This window comes from Rhinichthys klamathensis, unplaced genomic scaffold (assembly GCF_029890125.1).
Source record: "Rhinichthys klamathensis goyatoka isolate OS25496 unplaced genomic scaffold, OSU_Roscu_1.1 h1tg000088l_1, whole genome shotgun sequence".
In the NCBI taxonomy this organism is placed as follows: Eukaryota; Metazoa; Chordata; class Actinopteri; order Cypriniformes; family Leuciscidae; genus Rhinichthys; species Rhinichthys klamathensis.
In genome coordinates this window covers 878,649-900,321 of record NW_026606628.1, presented here as the reverse complement: position 1 = coordinate 900,321, position 21,673 = coordinate 878,649, and the positions used below count along the sequence as shown (strand labels likewise).

Here is a 21,673-nt window from a genome sequence, read left to right as displayed (position 1 = left end):
CCTCTGGATTCATACCGTGTAGGCCTACCCTACACAGAATTATTCAATATTGTCATCAATAGGCCTATTTAACCCTCGATCGAAAAACAAACCTTTTGCTTAGCATATCTTTTTTGCTACTGATTTTCAAATTATGGAATTTAAAGAGCCTCGATTACATGTTATACAGCATAATATCGCCCCAAATGTTGATTATACACAGCAATAAACAGATGGTAAACACGTCTCCGAGTCGCCTAGTGGCGCTGTCCACAGCACGCGCATTGACGCACGCGGGCAGTGCTTATTCAAAACACTCGACTTTACAGTCAGTTTCAAATCCGGATGCTGCAGGAAGGCAGAAAAACAAGATTAAAACACGTATATCCGAAGTTTTGCTTGTTATTTCAGACCGAAATACGTGAATGGACACAGTGAAGTTTTCGTGTTTTCAAAAGTAAGCTACTACGTTATATTTGCACTTTAACAGAGACTTAATAAAGCAGTTAAAGCTCTCTATACGGATTGACTGTAGTACATACACGTAACGTTACATATAACTTATATTATGGGGACCAGCAACTATTTGGATAGCCACATTCTTCATGTATATTATATATATATATATTACCTGAATACATAAATTAAAGCCTCAAGCTGTCAAATAATGCTAGCATATTAATCTAATAAATTTACAATATACAGTCAATAGAGTCCCATAACTGATATAATCTAAGTGTGTAATATCAGCCCTTTTCTGGATAGATTTACAGGTGATCTGCAAAACACTTCATAATAAATATAAGGATACGAGTGTTAGTATATTGCCATTGTGCTAATTGTTCTTTATTAACATTTCATCACTGATGAAATCAAAATGCACCTTATTTATTGTGAGCAATTCATCCGTGCGTGTTATTCCAAATACTAAAAATGTTTATGTCAATCTCTTATTGAAATATTATGTCTTGTTTTGCTTTGCTGTCACTTAAACCCTCGTTTTTCAGCACCTAATCACCTCAGGTGATTGACTAATTTTCACAATCCAATCAATTTGCCAATGGATAATATCCTACATTCCCATCCCACATTTTTTTTTAAACTTATTGTGTAATATCCAGTTCCAAGTATAGGGTTTCATGTAACCTTTAATCATTTCATCCAAATAAATGTTTTTATTTTCCACAGCTGATGGCCAGGTATGGAATCAGAACTGTTGATTGGATGGCAGCAGGAGAGGGCGGAGCTGAGGGCGGAGTTATCACATCTGCAGGATGAGTTAGCAGAGAGCAGAGCGGAGAGGGAGGAGCTTGAGTCTCGAGCTCAAGCTTTGACTGACAGGGTGAGGAGGAGGAAGAGGAAGCCATTGGAGTGTGGGGTCCATCAATAACACAGTGAACTGATGCTTAACTGATGGTCTCTCTGTGTGTTTGTACCCATGCTGTTTAGCTGTCTCAGACACTGGACCCTTCTCTGTCATTATCAGTGCGTCTGGACGATGAGCAGAGAGAAGGGCGGAGAAAGCTCAGAGAGGGCAGAGAGAGAGAAGCCAGACAGGCTCTGCTCATCCATAAACTTCAGAACAAGGTCTGGACTCACACACACATTTAATATTCCTTCATATAAGTGATGGCTGAAGATCCTTGTAGAGATTTATCTTTCTAGTTTCAGATCATGGATCTTGTATTGTTCTAGTTTTATATCTAAAACATTTAAGGGTGATTCACACACACAGCAATTTGCAGTGGCAGCAAGACTGGAAGTTATTCATTTACAGTGCGCTTTAGTATTTCCATGACATGAGCAACAGCAAAGTTGAGAGAAGTTTAACTCTATGCTTGTGATTCTCTACTTTTTTTTACTCCAAGGCGTAAAGCCCTCCCCCTAATTTACAAATTAAAATAAGTAACTAAAATAATTATAGTTAAAATAATTACATTTTAGAATTCCAGAAGTTTGTGGTGAATTAAAATAAGAACTTTCTTGATTTGTAGTTTTAGCTTTTGTCAAAGATAGTTTTTTCTCTATCAAATAATTTCCAAAGTGTGAGCTCCAAAGTGAAAGTGAAGGTTTTCCATGATGCATCGAAAACCATGTTAGAAATTATTGCCATTCTATTTTGATTCATGCACTGATAATCATTCATCTTGTTCATGATATTATACATTTCTGTGATTTATATACAAACACTTTCCTCATGTCTTTTTTTAGCAGCAAGAATACTGATTCCCTTGTCAAACTGAAAAGACATCTTATTTTACCAGCAATAAAGCCCATTTGTGATCAGGTTTTCAAAAGCTATGCCCACTGATAATGAAAGGGCATCTAGACCAGCCACTGCGACCAGCAATACAACCACTCAGCAACCTCCAGCAATAAAAAAACGGTGCATATGTGAATGCCCCATTAGCCTACCCATTTATGAGGACCAATCATATCTCAGTTAGTACCAAACAGTCCCTCACTGGTAATTAATGTGCTCTCATGCATGTGTTTGTCAGGTGTTGGAGTACAGGGCTCGCTGTCAAGCTCTGGAGCAGCAGTCGATCAGCGAGGAGCAAGAGCTGAGGATCAGAGAGGTGAGACAAACAACAGTCCTCAGTGTTTTCCTGGAGAGCTGTGAGCTTCACATTAACGCTGTGAATTTCACAGAGGATGCTGCGGGATGAACGCAGTGACACGCTGGAGAGCACCCTCATCAGGCTGGAGGAGGAACAGCAGAGGTGCGTGAGCTGTGTAAGAATGATTTTTATGTTTTTAGTGCCTGAATTCCTGTGACTGAGTTGTGTTTATTCACTGGAGCAGAAGTTTGGGGCTGTCGGAGGTCAGTGCTCTTCTGCGGAGTCAGCTCAGCCAATCAACAGAGGCTAACGAAGCCCTGAGGGACGACCTGCGAAAGCTAACAGCTGACTGGTCTAAAGCTGTGGAGGAGGTGGTGGAGAAAGAAATCGATTGGCAAAAAGAGAAAGAGGTGAGGAAGAAAACTATACTTATTTGGGATATGTGTGTGTGTGTCAGTAAAAATCTTGAGTTGGATTCCCAGGGATCAAAGTCAACACACATACTGATAAAACAATTATTTGTACTGTAAATCGCTTTAAATGGGAAGCATCATTGAAATGTGTAAATGTAAATCTATAAAAGGTTTTATTGCAGTTTTTTCTTCCTGTTATTCTCTTTAAACTGCTTCTTTTTAACAATGATTGTAATGGAAACTCATAGTTTATGTATGCTCAGCCTTGTCATGTAAAAACAACCAAAATGGCAGTGGATTCAACTACCGTTAAAGTTAGTTGGGAAGTAATCTTAGCCTCAGCCGTGACACCCATGGACCGTTGGCTGAACGTCCTTAACGATGCATAAGACACACAAAATGGGAAACACTTGGAGAGTTTCGAAGTCGTCATTGATTAAATTCTCCAGAATTTCCAGGAAATGTGTGTTACGTTCTTTAATGGTCCGCCTGGAAACAAAACCGTTGTGACGCCAAACTTCCATGACTTCCATGGAAGAAGAAAGCCGTCGTGTTTACAACTGTGACAATGTGCGCTTATCAGGATCAGCTAAACGCTGGATTTTCAAATGTATGTGAAGTTCACAGTGCCATTGTTGCAGTAAACTTGCACAACATTCTTGATTGAATTGCACGCCGGTCTGTTATTGTGGGGATATTTTACATTTTCAGACCCCTGAACATGACGTGGATCAAAACGAACTGTGATTGGTTGCTTTACATGTCAGTCAGACACCCTCTTGGGTAGTCCTTGGCTGCAGAAAGCTGCTAAGGAGTCTAGACCTTCTGCCGTCAGTCTGAAGGTCTGGCTACGCAAGACTAGTTGGGAAGCAACTGCTGATCTGTTTGTCATTTACTAAATCCAGCATTACCAGGTGCACTTTTTTAATTCTATTATTTTGCAAGAGGTTTTATGTTGACACAACAAAGCCAGTTCTATTTTCGGCAGTATGAGTGTTGCCCTCTAAGGATGTAAACGCAGCAAAATCTTGGAGTTGTCATCTTGTAATTACAGTAATTTCAATGTGCAGCATTAAATGCAGTTTTCGCTCCTGAAATTTGTGGTTTGAACGTGGCCTTAAAAGCAGGTTCATGAGCATTCAGTAGTTGCTTAGCAATGGCTCAGTTTTTCTGAGCTGATTTTATCAGCGTATTGGGGAATGTGTTGCAATATATTGTCACCAAGCAACTGGGTAGTTAAGTATGTATCCTCCATTAGTGGATGGGTGCGAAAATACATTTCAGAGGTGTTTCACAGAGTGTAAAGATATTACAAGAGCATAAAATGGTGGTTGTTTCCAAAAGAATGGAGATTTAGCTTGAGTTTCATTCAGTAATTCCTTAACTAAAAGCATTGTGTGCTTTGGTAGCTCTTTAAAATAACCTCAAATTTTCCATCCAGTCATTTTTCACATTACATTTTAAGACAAACATTTTAGAGTGCACTTTATTTGGCTTTCAATGCTGTTACCGTGCAGTAATTATAGTATTTCTCAAATGTCAGTGAAAATATTTTCTCATACCTCTGCAGCTGTAAACATGTAGCACTGTGATTTCTCTTCCTCAGACTGAATTTGCAGAGAAAGGCTTTGTAAATATAGCAGGAAGATGTTGCTCCACTTGTTGCTTTCTTTTCCACTGACAGACACAGATGGATGAGTGTTTGTGGTAGTACATTCAGTTTCTGACAAACTGTAGCCTTAGGATCAGTCACAATGTAAAGGGAGCATCTACTGGTTTTCGTTTATGCAATATAAGCAATATTTTATTATTGGAACAGATTGTTTTTATTAATTTAATACTTTATTAATTATGTTGTACCATTATTTCGAATACAGGTTTTGACAGGCCACATAGGGAAGGAGCAGACCAGACTGATGACTCTGTGGGGATGCGTGGTCACGCTCAGACGCCAGTGTCACTCTCTGAAGACTGCTACTGACAAGTGAGGACATACTGAAAAAAATGAATTACTGAATATATCTTTTGGAATATTATAAATATTTTTACTGTCACTTTTAATCAATTTAATGCATCCTTGATGAATAAAAGTTTTTTTTCTTTACCAAAAAATGGAAAAATCTTACTGACCCCAAACTTTTGCATGTAAAGGTCCGAAATTTTCGTATGCGTTTTTTTGTATTCGTCATTCGGTGGCTCTGAATTGTCTCAAAATGCTTGCTAGGGATGCGAAAAAAGCAGAACTCGAACCCAATTCGAATTTTTTTCATGACGTACGAAAGTTTTGGAGGCAGTGTGTAAACGTGATTGACATGACGTGAGGTCGTATTTATTTTATAACGTGCGAAGAATTTTGGACGAGAATTTCCTTTCCTTTGTGCAAGGACCTTTAGTGTATGTATTTTCTGCATCCTCCTTTAAATGTGCATGTGTTGTGTTTTTGTGTCACAGAGACCTGTGGGAGCTGAGAGCAGAGTTCTCTCGTCTCTCCTCATCTCTCCTCTCTGTATGGGTTTCTCCTCGATCGGCTTCTACGCTGCCCCTTGACTTCCATATAGCCCACTCCACTACATCGCAACCTCTCTCCTCCACCCAGGGGCCGCTGTCTCTTGATGATCTGAATCATGAAGAGAGGGAGTCGACTGAATTAAAAGCCAACCTGGAGTCAGAGACACTGGAACTCAGGAATAGGTCATTACAGGGTTCACACAACATTAACCCCGTACTGCATTATTTCAAGTATTCTCAATATATTTGCAATGATTTTGCTGGTGATAAAATGATTTAAAATAATTTTGTTCACTGCATTATTAAAGCTCCAGTCCGTAACTTTTTTAAGTTAAAAATAATCCAAAATAATTATATTAAAAAAAAACTTATTCTGCCAGTGGTCAAAACTATCTGCTTGCCATAGCTAGATTCAAAACGGTTAGCTTGTAATAATGATTTTAATTCCAGTGGTACTGGTGGGTTTCCGCGGGAAATTCGAGCATGTCTTTGCGTCATTACGTCACACCCGTACACATAAAGAAGGAGTTTCGGCTAGCCGGCTATACTGCGCGTGACGAGATGTTTAGATGTATAGGCTTTTCTCGCAGCACTTTACATAATTAAACTTATGGCATCCAGAAAGATCCAAACAACAATCATCAGTGTCAACTGGAGATTCAGCAGTTATAAAACCCAAAAGACTTCGTACTTCGGATTTAAGGTGGCTAGAGAAAGAGAAAGAAACCGTCTCATGCGAACACAAGGATTTAAACAAAAGTGCGTGAACTCTGTGTTTTGAAGGGGTTCAAAACGGAAGAAGAGACGGCTTTTTTCTGCTGAACAAGTAAGTTAAGACATTTCAATAGTTCAATCGTGTAACAATACGTTTTCTTAATTCACACAGTTATGGAGTTTCCTTTGTTGTGCCTTTCTCGTTTTGCTATTATGGAGAATATGAATTCTGAACTACACAGGTAACCATAAAACACATTAAATTTAACATTAGTCACGCAATGCTGATGTTGTTAACATGAACAATTTGAGAACAAAGTAGGCTATAATTTGCACGGTTGCTGTAAATCGCGTTGATTAAATCTAACGAAGCTTATCATGTCGAATGCTTTTTCCCCCTTAGTTGGTTAGAACAAAAATGGATGTTACTTACTTGTTCAGAAGACATTTTCTTATGAAAATTCTTATGTTGGTCAAACTTTCAAAAAGTGAATCTGTGATTCTGTATGACAGTATCCACACAGCGCGGTGACTGACAGCACCACTCGCCTCAAAGCACTGTGTTCATCCGCGCTGTTTCATGCCGATTTACAACCCACGTAAAGATAATAATTCCGCGAATCACTGCAGTTACAGATTTCGAACAGACAGATGGCGACAAAGAGGAAAAGCTACGGACTGCAGCTTTAAAATAATATCTATATATAAAATTACAAGATGTTATTCCAAGTTAAAAGATGTATTAAGGGTGTTTCATTATATTGTACTGTGATTTATTTTCAGGATAACAGAGCTGAATATGACAATTAAAACTCTTGAAACTGAAAGGGAGAATCAGGAGGCTGAGATGGAGAGGAGGCACAGGCAGGAGATGGAGAGAGAACAAGAGCAAGAGAGGAAGTGGCATAGACAGATAGAAATGGAGAGAAACTTTGAGTCTGTCAGACATGCTATCAGGACATTGGTGAGTCAGCATGGGAACAGGAAATAAATTGTGATTATTGTACTGAAGCATGAATGAATTTATGGGTTCACACTCTTTTTGTCCAGTCGAGGGTCCTCCGCTCTCAGCAGATGAGTGGGCAGTCAGGCTCTCTGTCTGCAGATGATGTGTCCAGTGAAGGACTGTCGTCTGTACTCTCTGTCATCGCTCAAGCTGAGACTGCCTTGCAATGGAGACAACAGGAAGTACAGGTTGGTCAACGTGACACCAGAATTTACCCTATTTATTTTCTTAAATGGGCTATATGTAAGAATTTTCATGTATTAATTAATTGCTTTTTTTATTGCCAGTGTGTGAACAGCTTGTAATGAAACTTAAAAAACGAGTCCTTCCAGTGTAGCTAATAACAAGGCTTTCTGAATTCTACATATAGCCCCTTTAATTGTTGTTGTCTTCCGAACAATAACAATGGCTTCTTAATCTTTCATCCAAATTTCAAAATTACATTTTTGACTTGTCATGAAGCTCTCTTAGTAAGCCAGGTCTTTTTTTTGTCAGGATGCTCAGATGAGCTTGCGTAGACTTGGGACAGAGAACGAATCACTGGAGCAGCGAATCACGCAGTTGGAGAGTGAGAGGGCGGAGCTTCAGGAACAGACCAATCAGGGAGCATTGCAGATTAAACACACACAGGAACTACTGAACAGGTGATCAATGCTTCATTGTCTCATTATCATAACTCATACAAATACACTTTTACCTTTTAATATTCCCAAATTCTACCTTTAGGGGTTAATTTAATCGAATAACTTTTTTGAAACATTTGAGTTGTAATATAACGTCTATTTTGGTTATTTACAAACTATTTTAAAACTATTTCGACAAAATTGTACTGAATTTTTCTTGCAGCCATTACAAATGATTATTGGCTTATCTCTATCAGTCGTAACTGTAAAACTGTAATTGCTGTAAACTCACACAGCTGAATTTGAAAGAGTAATCTATGGAGGTGTTGTGTGTGACAGTGAGAAGGAGATGGTGACTAGTTTGCGCAGTCAGATGGAAGAGGCCGAGAGACTTACCGAGGAGCTGAGACAGGAGAATGAACATATGAGACGACAGAGAGAGAAAGAGGAGGAGGAGAGAGTCCAGTTGGAGAGAGAGAGACAGAAACGGTATGCTTATCCATCAATCCCCCTTAATGTAATGCTGAACTCACTGAGGGTGTGTGTGTCATTAGAGCACTGTTTAGTCATGCTTATGATTCAAAATTTTGCTGGTAAATGAAGTGTATTTGTAAATCAGCATGGAGGCAGAAATGCTAGAGGCCGCTCAGCTGTGTGAGAGAGAGACTCGCACCCGTCTGGAGCTGCACAGCCTGCAGGGGGCACTAGAGAGAGAGAAGCTGGACAGAGAACGAGCTGAGCAAGAGACGGCTGACACTAAAGATTCTTTACTGAAGGTAAACTGATATTATTACAGTGGAGAGAGACGGGACTGTCACAAATCATACTCGCAATTTTGAAAAAATCTCACCTATGGTAGCCAGCTATATACACTACAGTTCAAAAGTTTGGTGCCAGAATAATTGCACCAAGGCTGCATTTATTTGATAAAATATACAGTAAAACAATAATAATGTGACATTTTTTACAATTTAAATAATTTAATAATTACAACAAAAAAAAATATTTTCTAATATAATATAATTATTTCTGTGAAATTATTAGCATAATTACTCCAGTCTTCAGTGTCACATGATCCTTCAGAAATCATTCTGATATGCTGATTTGCTGCTCAAGAAATATTTCTTATTTTTTCTATGTTGAAAACGGTTGTGCTGCATAATGTTTTTGTGGAAACCCTAATACATTTTTTTCAGGATTCTTTGACGAATAGGAAGTTCAAAAGAACAGCATTTATCTGAAATCGAAATATAACATTCCAAATGTCTTTACTGTTTGATAAATTTAATGCATATCCTTGCTGAATAAAAGTATTAATTTAAAAATGTTTTACTGACCTCAAACTTTTGAACGGTAGTGTAATTAACAATGTTCAATACATCACAGAATGCCAAATGTTTATGTTTGTAAGGCATAAACATGATTAATGAATGCAGAATGTAGTGACAGCACAGCCATGGATCATGTGATGGTTGTGTCACAACTGGCCCAAAACTCTCTCAAATCAGACCCTTCTCATTGAGTCATGCCTGTTAAAATGAGCTCATGGAGTTTTGTATGAGTTGTGTTGTTTTACATCCTGTATTTCGTCACCCTTCCAAACTTTTCATCATTCCTTTATGTTGTTCCTTTATGGTGTTCTCCTTCTCTCCTCCCTTCCAGGCACGGGAGTCATTACTGGCCCTGTCCTCCAGTCAAACCCAGCTCAAGAGAGAGCTGGCAGAAGGTCGAGATGCCCTGGAGAAAATGGCTGCTTTAAATGAAGCTCTGGCCAAGGACAAGAGAGAACTCAGTGTTCGTGCTCTGCAGGTCTGGCACGCAGGTTTAGCCCATCTTTAGCATAGATAACTTACACTGCCTGCCTAGGGACATGACCAAATCCCTGCAAGCTGTCACAGGCCTCCTGCCTTTAATTACTTGATCCATCGCCAGAATGCATTGATGGCAGGGTCAGGTTTGGGATGGAGGGATGAGAGGTGTGATTTTTGTCTTCCTGACCCCTTAGCTGGAGACGGAGGTGGCAGAAGCCCAGGCCCAGATCCAGGCATTTGGCGCAGAGATGGCGGGTCTGTGCAGGGAAGTGAAGACCACGTCTCTAGAGGCCAATGAGTTAAGGTGTGGCATTGCGAAATTTAAAAATTAATAAGTCAAGTCAGCTGATGAAAAAGCTATACGTGTATTATAAAGTCTGCTGAGTAGGAAAAAAGCTAAATGTAAGCTTGCTAGTATTTGTTTAATTTTTATAGCACTGGAAATGCTGTTTATAGTGGTCTATAATAAATCTGTAATATACTGGAAGACATTTTTAGAACAGTAATGGAAAACTTGGAAATATTAACTAATATAAACCTGGAAAAGCCATGGACATTTGTTTTCTTTTCTTTTTTTGGAAAAAATTAATACTTTTATTCAGCAAGGACGCATTCAATTTACAAAAAGTGACACTAAAGACTTTTACATTGTTACAATAATGTTCGTATTTAATAAAAATGCTGTTTTAAAAAAATGTTTATATTCATCAAAGGACCGAAAAAAGTGTCAGGGTTTCTACAAAAATATTAGACAGCACAACTGTTTTCAACATTGATAATAATAAGACATGTTTCTTGAGCAGCAAATCAGCATATCAGAATGATTTCTAAGGATCATGTTTCACTGAAGACTGGAGTAATGATGCTGAAAATTCAGCCTTTTCATCACAGGGATAAATTATATTTTAAAATATATTCAAATAGAAACATTTGAATACATTTTTAAAGTATATATTTATATTACTACTAAACTAAGGATATCTTGATATAAACATTTGTTTATATTGCCTACCCCTTACCTTTACCTGCTGGTTATGCAGAAGGCAGAGTAAAAGGTGTTTGTATAATAGGCATCTATTGAAATATCTAGATGAAGTGTGCCTGTGACTCTAAATAACAGCTAATCAGGTCCCTAATGAGCTAGTAGGATTTTGGTAGGAATACTAATGAATACATGGGGCTTTTAGATGACACTATAAATGTCTTAGTTTATCTCAGCAGCTGTTATATTTGGCTGTAGTATGCTGGCCCTGTTTATTCACAGCCAGTAATGCTTTACAGCAATTGTGTTGATGACAGTAACTGTGTTCCAGGGAGCGGAGAGAGACGGATCTGAAAACTCTGCAGCAGCTCAGAGACCGAGAGAGAGAGCTGGAGAATGAGCTGGAGACAGAGAGGGAGGACAGGGAGAGGGAGGTGACTGCTTTCACAGAAGAGAAGTGGAAAGATGAACAGAGGATTGCAGAGGTGAGAAACTCAGACAACACTGACTGCTTGCCAACTAGATTCAGAAAACAAAAAAGTAGTCTACTTTTTCGAAAATCTTAACATTATACTGTATTTTAACTAGGCGCAAGGTGACAAGCTTCCAAATAATTGTCTCTCTCTATATATGTGTGTATGTATTTATGACCGATTAAATGAATGTTTTTCTTACTCAATATTTACTAAAATGCATAAATATAAAATATGTTATTGATAAAAGAATGTATTTTTAATAAAAATAAAAATAAATTTGTTTCATGTACAATTATTTATTTGTTTAGTAGCTGTGGAATATGAGGTGAGAGGACATATGGGGGAAAAATTGTGATAATGATGGGCTTTACTGTACATTATCTTGTACACATTTTGTGTTTTGGGTCCACTCATGGACAGTGATGTGTTTGTGGGTCAGTTAACTGAACAGTGCAGTACGATGATGAAGGAGCTGCAGAGTGTCCAGGCAGAACTACTCAAAGCAGCAGAGCAGCAGAGAAGAGCTGAACGAGAGAGAGACAACCTAATGAGAGAGAGCCAGAGACTAGAGGACACAGTATGTTGGCTGGAGAGAGAAAAGGAGGAACTCTCACAAGTCAAAGAGGAACTCGGGTATAGTCTGTGTTTATTTGTTTGAAAAATACACTCTCTCATAAAACAATATACTAATAGCTCAGTATTCTTTTATACTATTCTTTTCAAGAGGCAGTGTGTGCTTTATGAGGACATTTTTACCTATAACATCAACATTAACTCATATTTTATGTTAAATTTGTATAACTGGATAATAATTGAATAAAACATAATAGAAATAGATCAAACATATTACATATGTATTTCAAATAGATATTAGTATTAATATATATTTAGTTTAAACCATTTTTTGTACCAATACCCTATTAGTTTCTAAGCTGCTGCTGTCTCTCTTCAGAGGTGTGGTGGTATGTCTCCAGAAGCAGATTGCTCAGGTTCAGGAACAGTCCTCAGGTCTGGAGGTGCAATGCAGTCAGCTTCAAACACAGGTGGACACGCTCACACAGACCAAAGATGTCTTGCAAGGTCAGATTGTTTAATTAAAAAACAAACTTCTCATTGGCTATTCTCTTTAATGATTTAATATGTCATTGTATTTGTGTGTAATTAAAATGTAAAACTTTTCTCTCTTAATTGTTTAGGGGAGATTCAATGTCTACAGACAGACCTGGAGAGAGAGACAGCACAGAGAGAACAAGAAAACCAAGAAGCAATGGAAGAAAGAAGGAAGAGTGAAAGAGAGATAGAAAACTGGCAGCTGGAATGCAAGAGGATTCAGCGGGATGTTGAACAAGAAACGGAGAAAAACAAAGTACAAGCGGAAGAGAGCAAAACTGAGAGAGAAAGATGGCAAAAAGAGAGAGAAGCTCTGAACGCAGAACTTGGCCAGAAAGATGGAGAAGTGGAGATAATGAGAAACAAAATTGATGGTTTGTTAAAAGAAAAAGAAGAGCTTTCAGACCACTTAGATAAAAGAAACACAGAACTTGAGAAACTACAAATGAAATCAGCAGCAGAGCAGAAAACAGTCGAACTAAGATTGAGAGAAGTGTGTGATGAGATTGAGGGATGGAAGGAGAGAGAAAACAAGGTTCAGAGAGAGAAAGAAGAGTTAAATCAGAAGTATATAGAAAGAGTGGAAAAAGAAAGTCAGAACCTCAAGATCACAGAGAGAGAGAAGGCTAAGATGTCTGATCAAATGAAAATTAATGAGGATGAAATACGAAAGAGGGGAGAGGATATTGAAGAGTTAAAATCAAAAGTCCAATCGCATGAGAGAACAATTGAGAGTCTGGAAATAGAGTTACAAGAGAAAGAGACTTTGGAGAGTAGAGTAAAAGCCCTGGAGAAACACAACACTAAACTGAAAGAGAGAGAAATGGAGAAAATAAGAGAAAATGAAAACAGGCAAAAGAAAAGAGATGAGCAAGAGAGGGAGAAAGAACTGAGGTGGAGAAGACAGTTAGAACAGAAAGATGAAGACTTGATAGAGCTCAAAAGCAGAGTTGAAGAACTAATGAGAGAAAAAGAACATATCTCATTACTCTTGGAAGAAAGAGATAAAGATGTTGAACAATTGCAAACTGCGTTGTCAACAGAAAAGAGAACTCTTGAACTGAGACTGAAAGAGGCAAAAGACAATGTGGAGTGGTGGAAGAGACGAGCTGGCAACATGGAAAAAGTGAAGGAGAGCATAAATTGGGTCGCTGAAAGAGAGAGAACAGAACTGACCGAGCTTCTTAGAGAAAAAGAAGAAGAGGTACAAAAGAGAGAAGAGGACATTGGTGATCTCAAAGGTAGAATTCAGTCATTAGACGTAATCATAGAGAAACTAGAGACTGATGTTCAGCAGAAGGATGAACAACTTCAACTTCTAAAGGAGCAAATCTCACAGATAAAAGAGAGGGAGATGGAGAAACAAAAAGAGGTGGACAGGAAGCAAGTAGAGGTAAAAGAACAGGAGAAACAACTGAAAAGAGAATTAGAAGATCTCAATACTCAAATGGAGGGAGTCATTCAAGAAAAAGAGGCGACACTAGAAAGGGTGGAAGAGAGAGATAGTGAGCTGAAAGAATTACAAGCAAAACTTACTCAAGAACAGAAGACGTTTGAACAGAAGCTCAAAGCAGAGCGCGAAGAGGTGAACGGGTGCAAAGCCAAGTTAGCTGAGATGGAACGAAACCGGATGAGCTTGGAGGAAAGGGAGAAACAGGAAAAGAAAAGACAGGAGATGGAGGAAAGAGATAGAGAGCAGCTACTGAGAGAAGAACTCCTTCAGAAGGAGTGGGAGTTGAAGCAGTTGAGATTAAAGATTGATGAACTGAACCAGGAAAACGAGGAGGACAGGAGGATAAGAATGGAGCAACAAGAAGACCTTGAACGACAAACTGCCCTCCTACAAGACACTAAGGAGGCGGCACGGGAACTGAAGAAGAGTTTACAACAAAAAGAAAAAGAGGAAAGAGAGAGAGTCCACCGTGATGAAGAAGCAATGAGAAGGCTGAGAGAAAAGCTGCATGAAACCGAACAGAGGTACCTTGAAGTCTCAAGCTGTCTACGAGAGACTGAAATTAAACTGGAGAAGGAAAAATGTCAGAACAGAGAGAAAGATGAGAGACTTATGGGCTGTAACCAAGAGCAACTATTGGTCAAACGTGAGCTGGATCAAGAGCGGGAGACTGTTGAAGAACTGAAGAAACTTATAGGAGAACAAGGTGAAGAGGTGAAGACACTGAAGGGAAAGTTGGATGAACGGTTGGAAGATGTGGGAAGGTTGTCACAACTGCTGCAAAACAGCAGAGGGGAAGCACAGGCGTTTGAATCCAGGGCAGAAAACAGTGAAGAGGAGAATCAAAGATTGAAGAGGTCTTTAAGTCAGGTTGAAGATGAGAGGAGGCGTCTGGAGACCCAACTGAGAGATGAAAAAACAGAAGGGGAAAGACTGAGAGCCAGGCTTGAGGATCTTCAGAAAGGTCAACATATCTTGATGGAGGAAAAAGAGGGATGTGTGGAGAAGCTTGGGGCTCGTATTACAGAGCTGGAGGAGGAGAGAGACCATCTCTCGGCAGAGTTTCGAAGGAAAGAGAGAGAGATTGAGGCTCTTAGAGATGAAATGTTTCGGGAGAGGCGAGAGAAGGACAGAATAAGCTCTTTGCTGAATGACGCAAATGAAAGGAAAGAAGTACTGGTTGCTCAGATGGATGTTTTGCAAGAACAGGTGGTTAATCTGTCTAGAACCAAAGAACAAACAAGGTCAATGATCCAGGAAAGAGAAGAACAGAACCAGAAGATGCGAGAGGGGCTGATTGCAGGGCTTCAGGAGATGGCTACTCTGAAGGAACGGTTGGAAGAGAAAGATGAGAGACTTATGGGCTGTAATCAAGAGCAACTTTTGGTCAAACGTGAGCTAGATCAAGAGCGGGAGACTGTTGAAGAACTGAAGAAACTTATAGGAGAACAAGGTGAAGAGGTGAAGACACTGAAGGGAAAGTTGGATGAACGGTTGGAAGATGTGGGAAGGTTGTCACAACTGCTGCAAAACAGCAGAGGGGAAGCACAGGCGTTTGAATCCAGGGCAGAAAACAGTGAAGAGGAGAATCAAAGATTGAAGAGGTCTTTAAGTCAGGTTGAAGATGAGAGGAGGCGTCTGGAGACCCAACTGAGAGATGAAAAAACAGAAGGGGAAAGACTGAGAGCCAGGCTTGAGGATCTTCAGAAAGGTCAACATATCTTGATGGAGGAAAAAGAGGGATGTGTGGAGAAGCTTGGGGCTCGTATTACAGAGCTGGAGGAGGAGGAAGACCATCTCTCGGCAGAGTTTCGAAGGAAAGAGAGAGAGATTGAGGCTCTTAGAGATGAAATGTTTCGGGAGAGGCGAGAGAAGGACAGAATAAGCTCTTTGCTGAATGACGCAAATGAAAGGAAAGAAGTACTGGTTGCTCAGATGGATGTTTTGCAAGAACAGGTGGTTAATCTGTCTAAAACCAAAGAACAAACAAGGTCAATGATCCAGGAAAGAGAAGAACAGAACCAGAAGATGCGAGAGGGGCTGATTGCAGGGCTTCAGGAGATGGCTACTCTGAAGGAACGGTTGGAAGAGAAAGATGAGAGACTTATGGGCTGTAACCAAGAGCAACTTTTGGTCAAACGTGAGCTAGATCAAGAGAGAGAGACAGTTGAAGAACTGAAGAAACTTATAGCCGAACAAGGTGAAGAGGCGAAGACACTGAAGGGAAAGCTGGATGAACGGTTGGAAGAGGTGGAAAGGTTGTCACAACTGCTGCAAAACAGCAGAGGGGAAGCACAGGTGCTTGAATCTAGGGCAGAAAACAGTGAAGAGGAGAAACAAAGATTGAAGAGGTCTTTAAGTCAGGTTGAAGATGAGAGGAAGCGTCTGGAGACCCAACTGAGAGACGAAAAAACAGAAGGGGAGAGACTGAGAGCCAGGCTTGAGGATCTTCAGAAAGGTCAACATATCTTGATGGAGGAAAAGGCGGGACGTGTAGAGAAGCTTGGGGCTCGCATTACAGAGCTGGAGGAGGAGAGAGACCATCTCTCGGCAGAGCTTCGAAGGAAAGAGAGAGAGATTGAGGCTCTTAGAGATGTAATGTTTCGGGAGAGGCGAGAGAAGGACAGAATAAGCTCTTTGCTGAATGATGCAAATGAAAGGAAAGAAGTACTGGTTGCTCAGATGGATGATTTGCAAGAACAGGTGGTTAATCTGTCTAGAACCAAAGAACAAACAAGGACAATGATCCAGGAAAGAGAAGAACAGAACCAGAAGATGCGAGAGGGGCTGATTGCAGGGCTTCAGGAGATGGCTACTCTGAAGGAACTGCTGGAAGAGAGTCATCGTGAGGGAGAGAGACTCAGGTCCATGATGCAGGAAAGGAAGGATGAGTTGGTCCGGAGCAGAGAGGATGGAGTTAGGGCAGCAAAAATTGAAGCCAAAGATCTTCTACTCAAAGTCCAGATGTTTGAGAAGCAAAAACAGGAATTTAAGTCTGCCCTGCAACTCCAAGAGGAACAACTTAAGAATAAAAATGAGGAAGGGTTGCGAAAGATAGAACAAATGCTGCAAAGAGAGGAGAAGTTAGAAGAAGAATTGACGACCATGAAGAGCGTAGTGGAGCAGAGAGAGGCTGAGCTGACCAGAGCAAGGGCTAGAATAGACATCCTGGAAGATCAGAGGACTGAACTCAGCTCTTTGGCCGCAGAGAGGACCAGAGAAGCAGAAGAACTGAGTAACAGATTCAGAGAGCTGAGACAGGAAGTTGACAGACTGAGAGAGGATAGAATAAGAGAGAGTAAAGATTGGGAGGAACTCAAAAATGAAAATAAAGAGAAACAAAATGTGTTAGAAGGATTGGAGTTCCTCAGAAAAACATTGAGGGAAAATGAAAAGAAGATAGAATTGATGAAAGAGAGATATGAAAATGAGAAAAGAAAAAGTGAGAGATTCCAGCAAGCGGAGGAGCAGAAAGTTAGACAACTAGAATTATTCTCAGAGAGACTGAAGGATAAAGAAACTGAGTTGGAGAGTATTCAAGAAATGGCATATAAAGAACAATCAGCAAGACTTAGATTGCAGGATCAATTTGAAGACGAGAAAAGAGATGTTAAGATATTGAGGGAAAAAATGGAAACCTTAAAGAAAGAGAAACACGAGCTGGAGACCAAATTAGAAGAGAATATACGTAATCTTAGAGAATCTGAAAAGAAAAACAATGGACTAAAGATGGATAGTGGCCATGGCACTCTGTCAGACTTCCTAGAGATAAATGCTGAATATCATCAGCCTCATGACAAGTTGTTAGGGACAGACACACTTAGAAGGGACCTTACAAGAAAGGAACAGGAAATAGAGAGGTTGAGGGCAAAGGCTCAGATGCTGCAGACTGAGATAGACAGATTGAACTCCACAATAAAAAATGATAAAGTAAAAACTGGGCCAACAGAGAATGAGAACTGGGGAAGGCTAAAGGAACAAGTGTCCGGTGTCCTTTTAGAAAAGGAGGAGAGGGACAGACTCCTTAGAGAGAAGGATGTTGAAGTATATGCTCTGAAGGAGCGAGCCAAGGAACTGACTAAAGACAGGGACCGGGTCAGGACGGCTCTGGAGAAGACTGAAGCCATGCTGATTTACTATAAAGAGAGGCTGGGACAGCAGGAGCACAAGAGAACCCGAGCAGAAGCTATGTCACAGGTCAGTAAGGCAAAGACATCCCCAAGTTTACAATACCTAGCATAAAATACATGTCATTATAATCACATTTAAAGAGGCAGTCGTGGCTAAATGGTTATAATCAGACTGGTAACTCAAAGGTCGCGGGTTCGATTTTCAATACCGGCAGGAAATGACTGAGGTGCCCTTGAGCAAGGCACCTAACCCCCAATCGCTCCCTGGGCACCACAGCAAAAATGGCTGCCCACTGCTCTCTGTGTGTGTGTGTGTTCACTACGCACTACTGTGTGCACTAACTTGGATGGGTTAAATGCAGAGGACAAATTCCGAATATGGGTTACTATACTTGGCCTTTCACTTTCACTTAATGCAGGGGTAGGCAAGTTCGGTCCTAGAGAGCCGCTGTCCTGCAGAGTTTGGCTCAAACACTGAAAAAACCTCTCCTGCCTATAGCCTTAGTAATCCTGAAGACATTGATTAGCTTGTTCAGGTGTGTTTGATTAGGGTTGGAACCAGTGTTGGGAAAGTTCACTTTCTACATGAACTAGTTAAAAGTTCAGTTCACAAATTTTAAAATGAACTAGTTCAGTTCATAGTTCATACTTCACAATTTTGAACTAAGTTTTTCCATATGGTTTCCGTTTTTCCTAAGTTTTAACTTTTTTTCCATATGGTGCTGCGAGCTATTTTTTTTTAAATTATTGCCACAACCCATATACAATCACTACAGCAATTATTTTATCGGCGGGCAAAGTTTGCACAGAAATGTAAGATTTTTCCCATCCTCACCGACCTTGTCTTAAAACTGATCATACGATACGACGCCTCCTCGCTGCTTTGTCGACTACATGCTGCTTCTTGTCTTGATGACGCATGCGGCGGCCGCGGTGCGACACTGGTGGCTTGTGTTGCCAGATTGGGTGTTTTTTTCGCTACATATTAAGGCCTGTTTACATGTGTTTTAGCCGGGTTTTCGCCTGGAAGGCTCTATAGAAATCTGGCACCCTATTGAACAAAGTTAAACTGAGAGAGCGTGCGTTCACAGACACCAGAATGAACGCGTTCACAGTAACGTTCATCAGGCAGAAATACAGTACGTTCAGTTCACGTTCGCCCAAAATATGAACGAGTTCATGAACTATCGTTCAATGAACGTGTTCAGGCACAACACTGGTTGTAACTAAATTCTGCAGGACAGCGGCTCTCTAGGACTTAGGACTAGAACTTGCCTACCCCTGACTTAATGGTACATATTTATGTAGTTGTGCTGATATGGCCTTGGACTTCATACTGACGCCTACTGGTGTAGATGCATCAAAAGCTAAAGATTTCAGTTATCAATCATAAAAATGCCCTATTCAACCATAATTAGTGTATTCTATGAGCAAAGGTGTTCAAAATCACTGGGTGACAGGAAGTGAGAAATATTTTCGACTATAAAAAGTTACTAAAAAGTGCACTTTTAAATATAGATTTGTTTGATTACCCTGGTATGTAATTAAGGCCTGGTTTCACAGACAGGGCTTAGATTAAGCCAGGATTAGACCTTAGTTCAATTAGTAGTACATTTGCATCTTGAGACAAAACAATGGCAGTGACATATTTTAACATAGCTCTAACATGCATTTTAGTATGTGACTAGGCTTAAGCCTCGTCTGTGACACCGGGGGAAAGAGTAGTATCAGGAAATCTCAATTAAGGACAATTCTGTTTTTCATGACATGTCCCCTTTGAACACATTATTTAGTGAATTGGTAGTTTATGATACATTTTGGCCAATATTAATAGGAGAAAGAGCTTGACCCAAAGGCCCAGGACTCCATAGATGAGGTGGATACAGACTGTGCTGTGCAGGAGCGTCTGTCGGCCATGCAACGGGCCGTGGCACAACTGGAGGTGGATCAGAACCTTCTGCAGAAGAAAAACAATCATCTGGAGAAGAAAATTGAGAGACTACGAACTGAGCGACAGCACCTTAGAGAGACGTTGACACAGGTACGAGCACACCTCACAAAGGGACCATATATTATGATGTCAGCATGATTAATGTACCTATTGTATTTGGCCATCACCAGGTTGAGCTGGAGAGGGGGAAACTGAGGCATCAGCTGTCACGGTCAGAAGCTGGAGTTCTGGTATGATGGAGAGAGTACATTTGCAATGCATTCAATTACAATTCCTGTGTGATGATGGATTTTCACAAAAGGGACAATTTTTGTTTTTGTTAGCCTTATGTATTTTTATTCTTATTAAAGTATAATTTTGTTAGCAACCAGTGTTATTTTAGTATTATTTATACTATTTATTAATATTTTAAATTCGCTTTTAATTTTTAATTTTAGTTTAAGATTTTGTAATTTTGTTGTGCTTTTGCCATTTGTATTATTATATATTATTTTAATTTACTTTTATTTCACCTTAAGTTTTAGTTATTTTAGTACTTCAACTTCTTTATTTTTAGTTAGTTGCAAAGGCAACATTTCAAATGTAAACATTTTCATCTAATATTTTTTATTTGATTTCAGCTCTATTTTAATTACTGAAACCTATTTTTGATAGTTTTAGTTAACAATATAAATCCTGTTAGCAACATGATAATGCCAAACTTCTGCAATAAATTTGTTTTGAGTCATGTGTTAAGTGCCAGTGGAAAGCTTAAATAGCTAAATATCATATCATGTATAGGACCTGTCAGATGGTACGGACAAGGAAGAGCTGAAGCGACTCAGAGCCCAAGCTAGGGAGCTGGAAGAACAGGTTCGTCCTTAACACTTCCAACTGTTCATTAGTATTGTGGGATATCATATGGCCTTAAAACTTAAACCCAATTTTCTAGGTTCACCATCTTCGTCTCATGTTGGCTGTGGACCATCAGCAGAGGGCAGAGTTCATAGACCGCTCTCTGAAGAACAGCCAGAGTCTGATGTTCCTGAGACAGGATCTGAACGAGTCTCTAGCTGCGGTCTCTCAGCGGCCCGTCCCTTCAGTGCTGGAGTCAGAGACACAGAGGCTGGACAGGAGCATCAGAGAGGAAGAGCTCCGACAGTCTCTCAGCCAAAGCTAAAGAAATAAAACACTCCTTTATATGTAATGACTATTATATAGTTCATATAACACCATATTTTTGCACTTAACATTCAGTAATTCTGTCCGTGAGCCTAAGATTTATTTTACACTCAGGATTTTACTGTTACATTTATATATGAATTTATGTATTTTGTAAATATTTTTGTTTTAAACCATTCTAAAAATGAGCTACAATTAGCTACAAAATATCACCTTAAAAGAGGCAACTATTTTAGATGGTGAATTTAATTTCAGGTTTACATCTGTCTTTTCCTGACAGGCAGATAATTTAATAGCTAAAGCTTTATGATCAGTTTACAATACTTTTCAAAGCTATTCCGTCAGTGTTATAATGCGTGCAATATAAGCAGCCTGTTTAATTCAATGTAATACTGTTTTTTTTATTTTTTTTTATAATAAACTTAAAAATGATTCAGAATCTGTTTCCTCACATCTCTGATACCAAATCACAAATATAGATTTTAAGCTCAGGGCCTTGGTGTGGTTTACTGGAATGTATAAACTGATAACGTGTATAGCCCGAATGACAGTTATTTGGGATTAAAGCATCTGCCAAATGCATAAATATAAGTGTTTTCACTGTAGTTTTTACAACACGCATACCATCAAATCTGTGTGGTATGTGTGACTGCTTCTCTTGAAAGTCAACGTCTTAAAATCAATTACAGAGCACTTGATTTTAATGACAGAGCTCTCGTGGTCTTTTGAGGCCTTGTTGCTTTACCTCATATGAACCGTTACGGGGTGGCGGTCACCAGGGGGCGCTGTTTGTAT

General features: G+C 39.6%; 1 protein-coding gene across 1 annotated transcript; it reads left to right on the top strand.

Annotated features, from left to right (window-relative positions):
- The first annotated feature begins 290 nt into the window (after nucleotides 1-290).
- Nucleotides 291-21,483, top strand: si:dkey-230p4.1 (centrosome-associated protein CEP250). Its single transcript, XM_056251736.1, has 23 exons — nucleotides 291-436; nucleotides 1,168-1,321; nucleotides 1,429-1,566; nucleotides 2,481-2,558; nucleotides 2,632-2,702; nucleotides 2,785-2,950; nucleotides 4,831-4,937; nucleotides 5,405-5,644; nucleotides 6,959-7,139; nucleotides 7,226-7,369; nucleotides 7,677-7,825; nucleotides 8,144-8,293; nucleotides 8,424-8,580; nucleotides 9,467-9,613; nucleotides 9,810-9,919; nucleotides 10,929-11,082; nucleotides 11,513-11,706; nucleotides 12,026-12,153; nucleotides 12,270-17,842; nucleotides 19,628-19,807; nucleotides 19,888-19,947; nucleotides 20,498-20,569; nucleotides 20,649-21,483. Exons 2-23 carry the CDS (start codon nucleotides 1,181-1,183, stop codon nucleotides 20,874-20,876), a joined length of 8,568 nt encoding a protein of 2,855 aa, XP_056107711.1. The 5' UTR covers nucleotides 291-436; nucleotides 1,168-1,180; the 3' UTR covers nucleotides 20,877-21,483.
- Nucleotides 21,484-21,673: the final 190 nt, after the last annotated feature.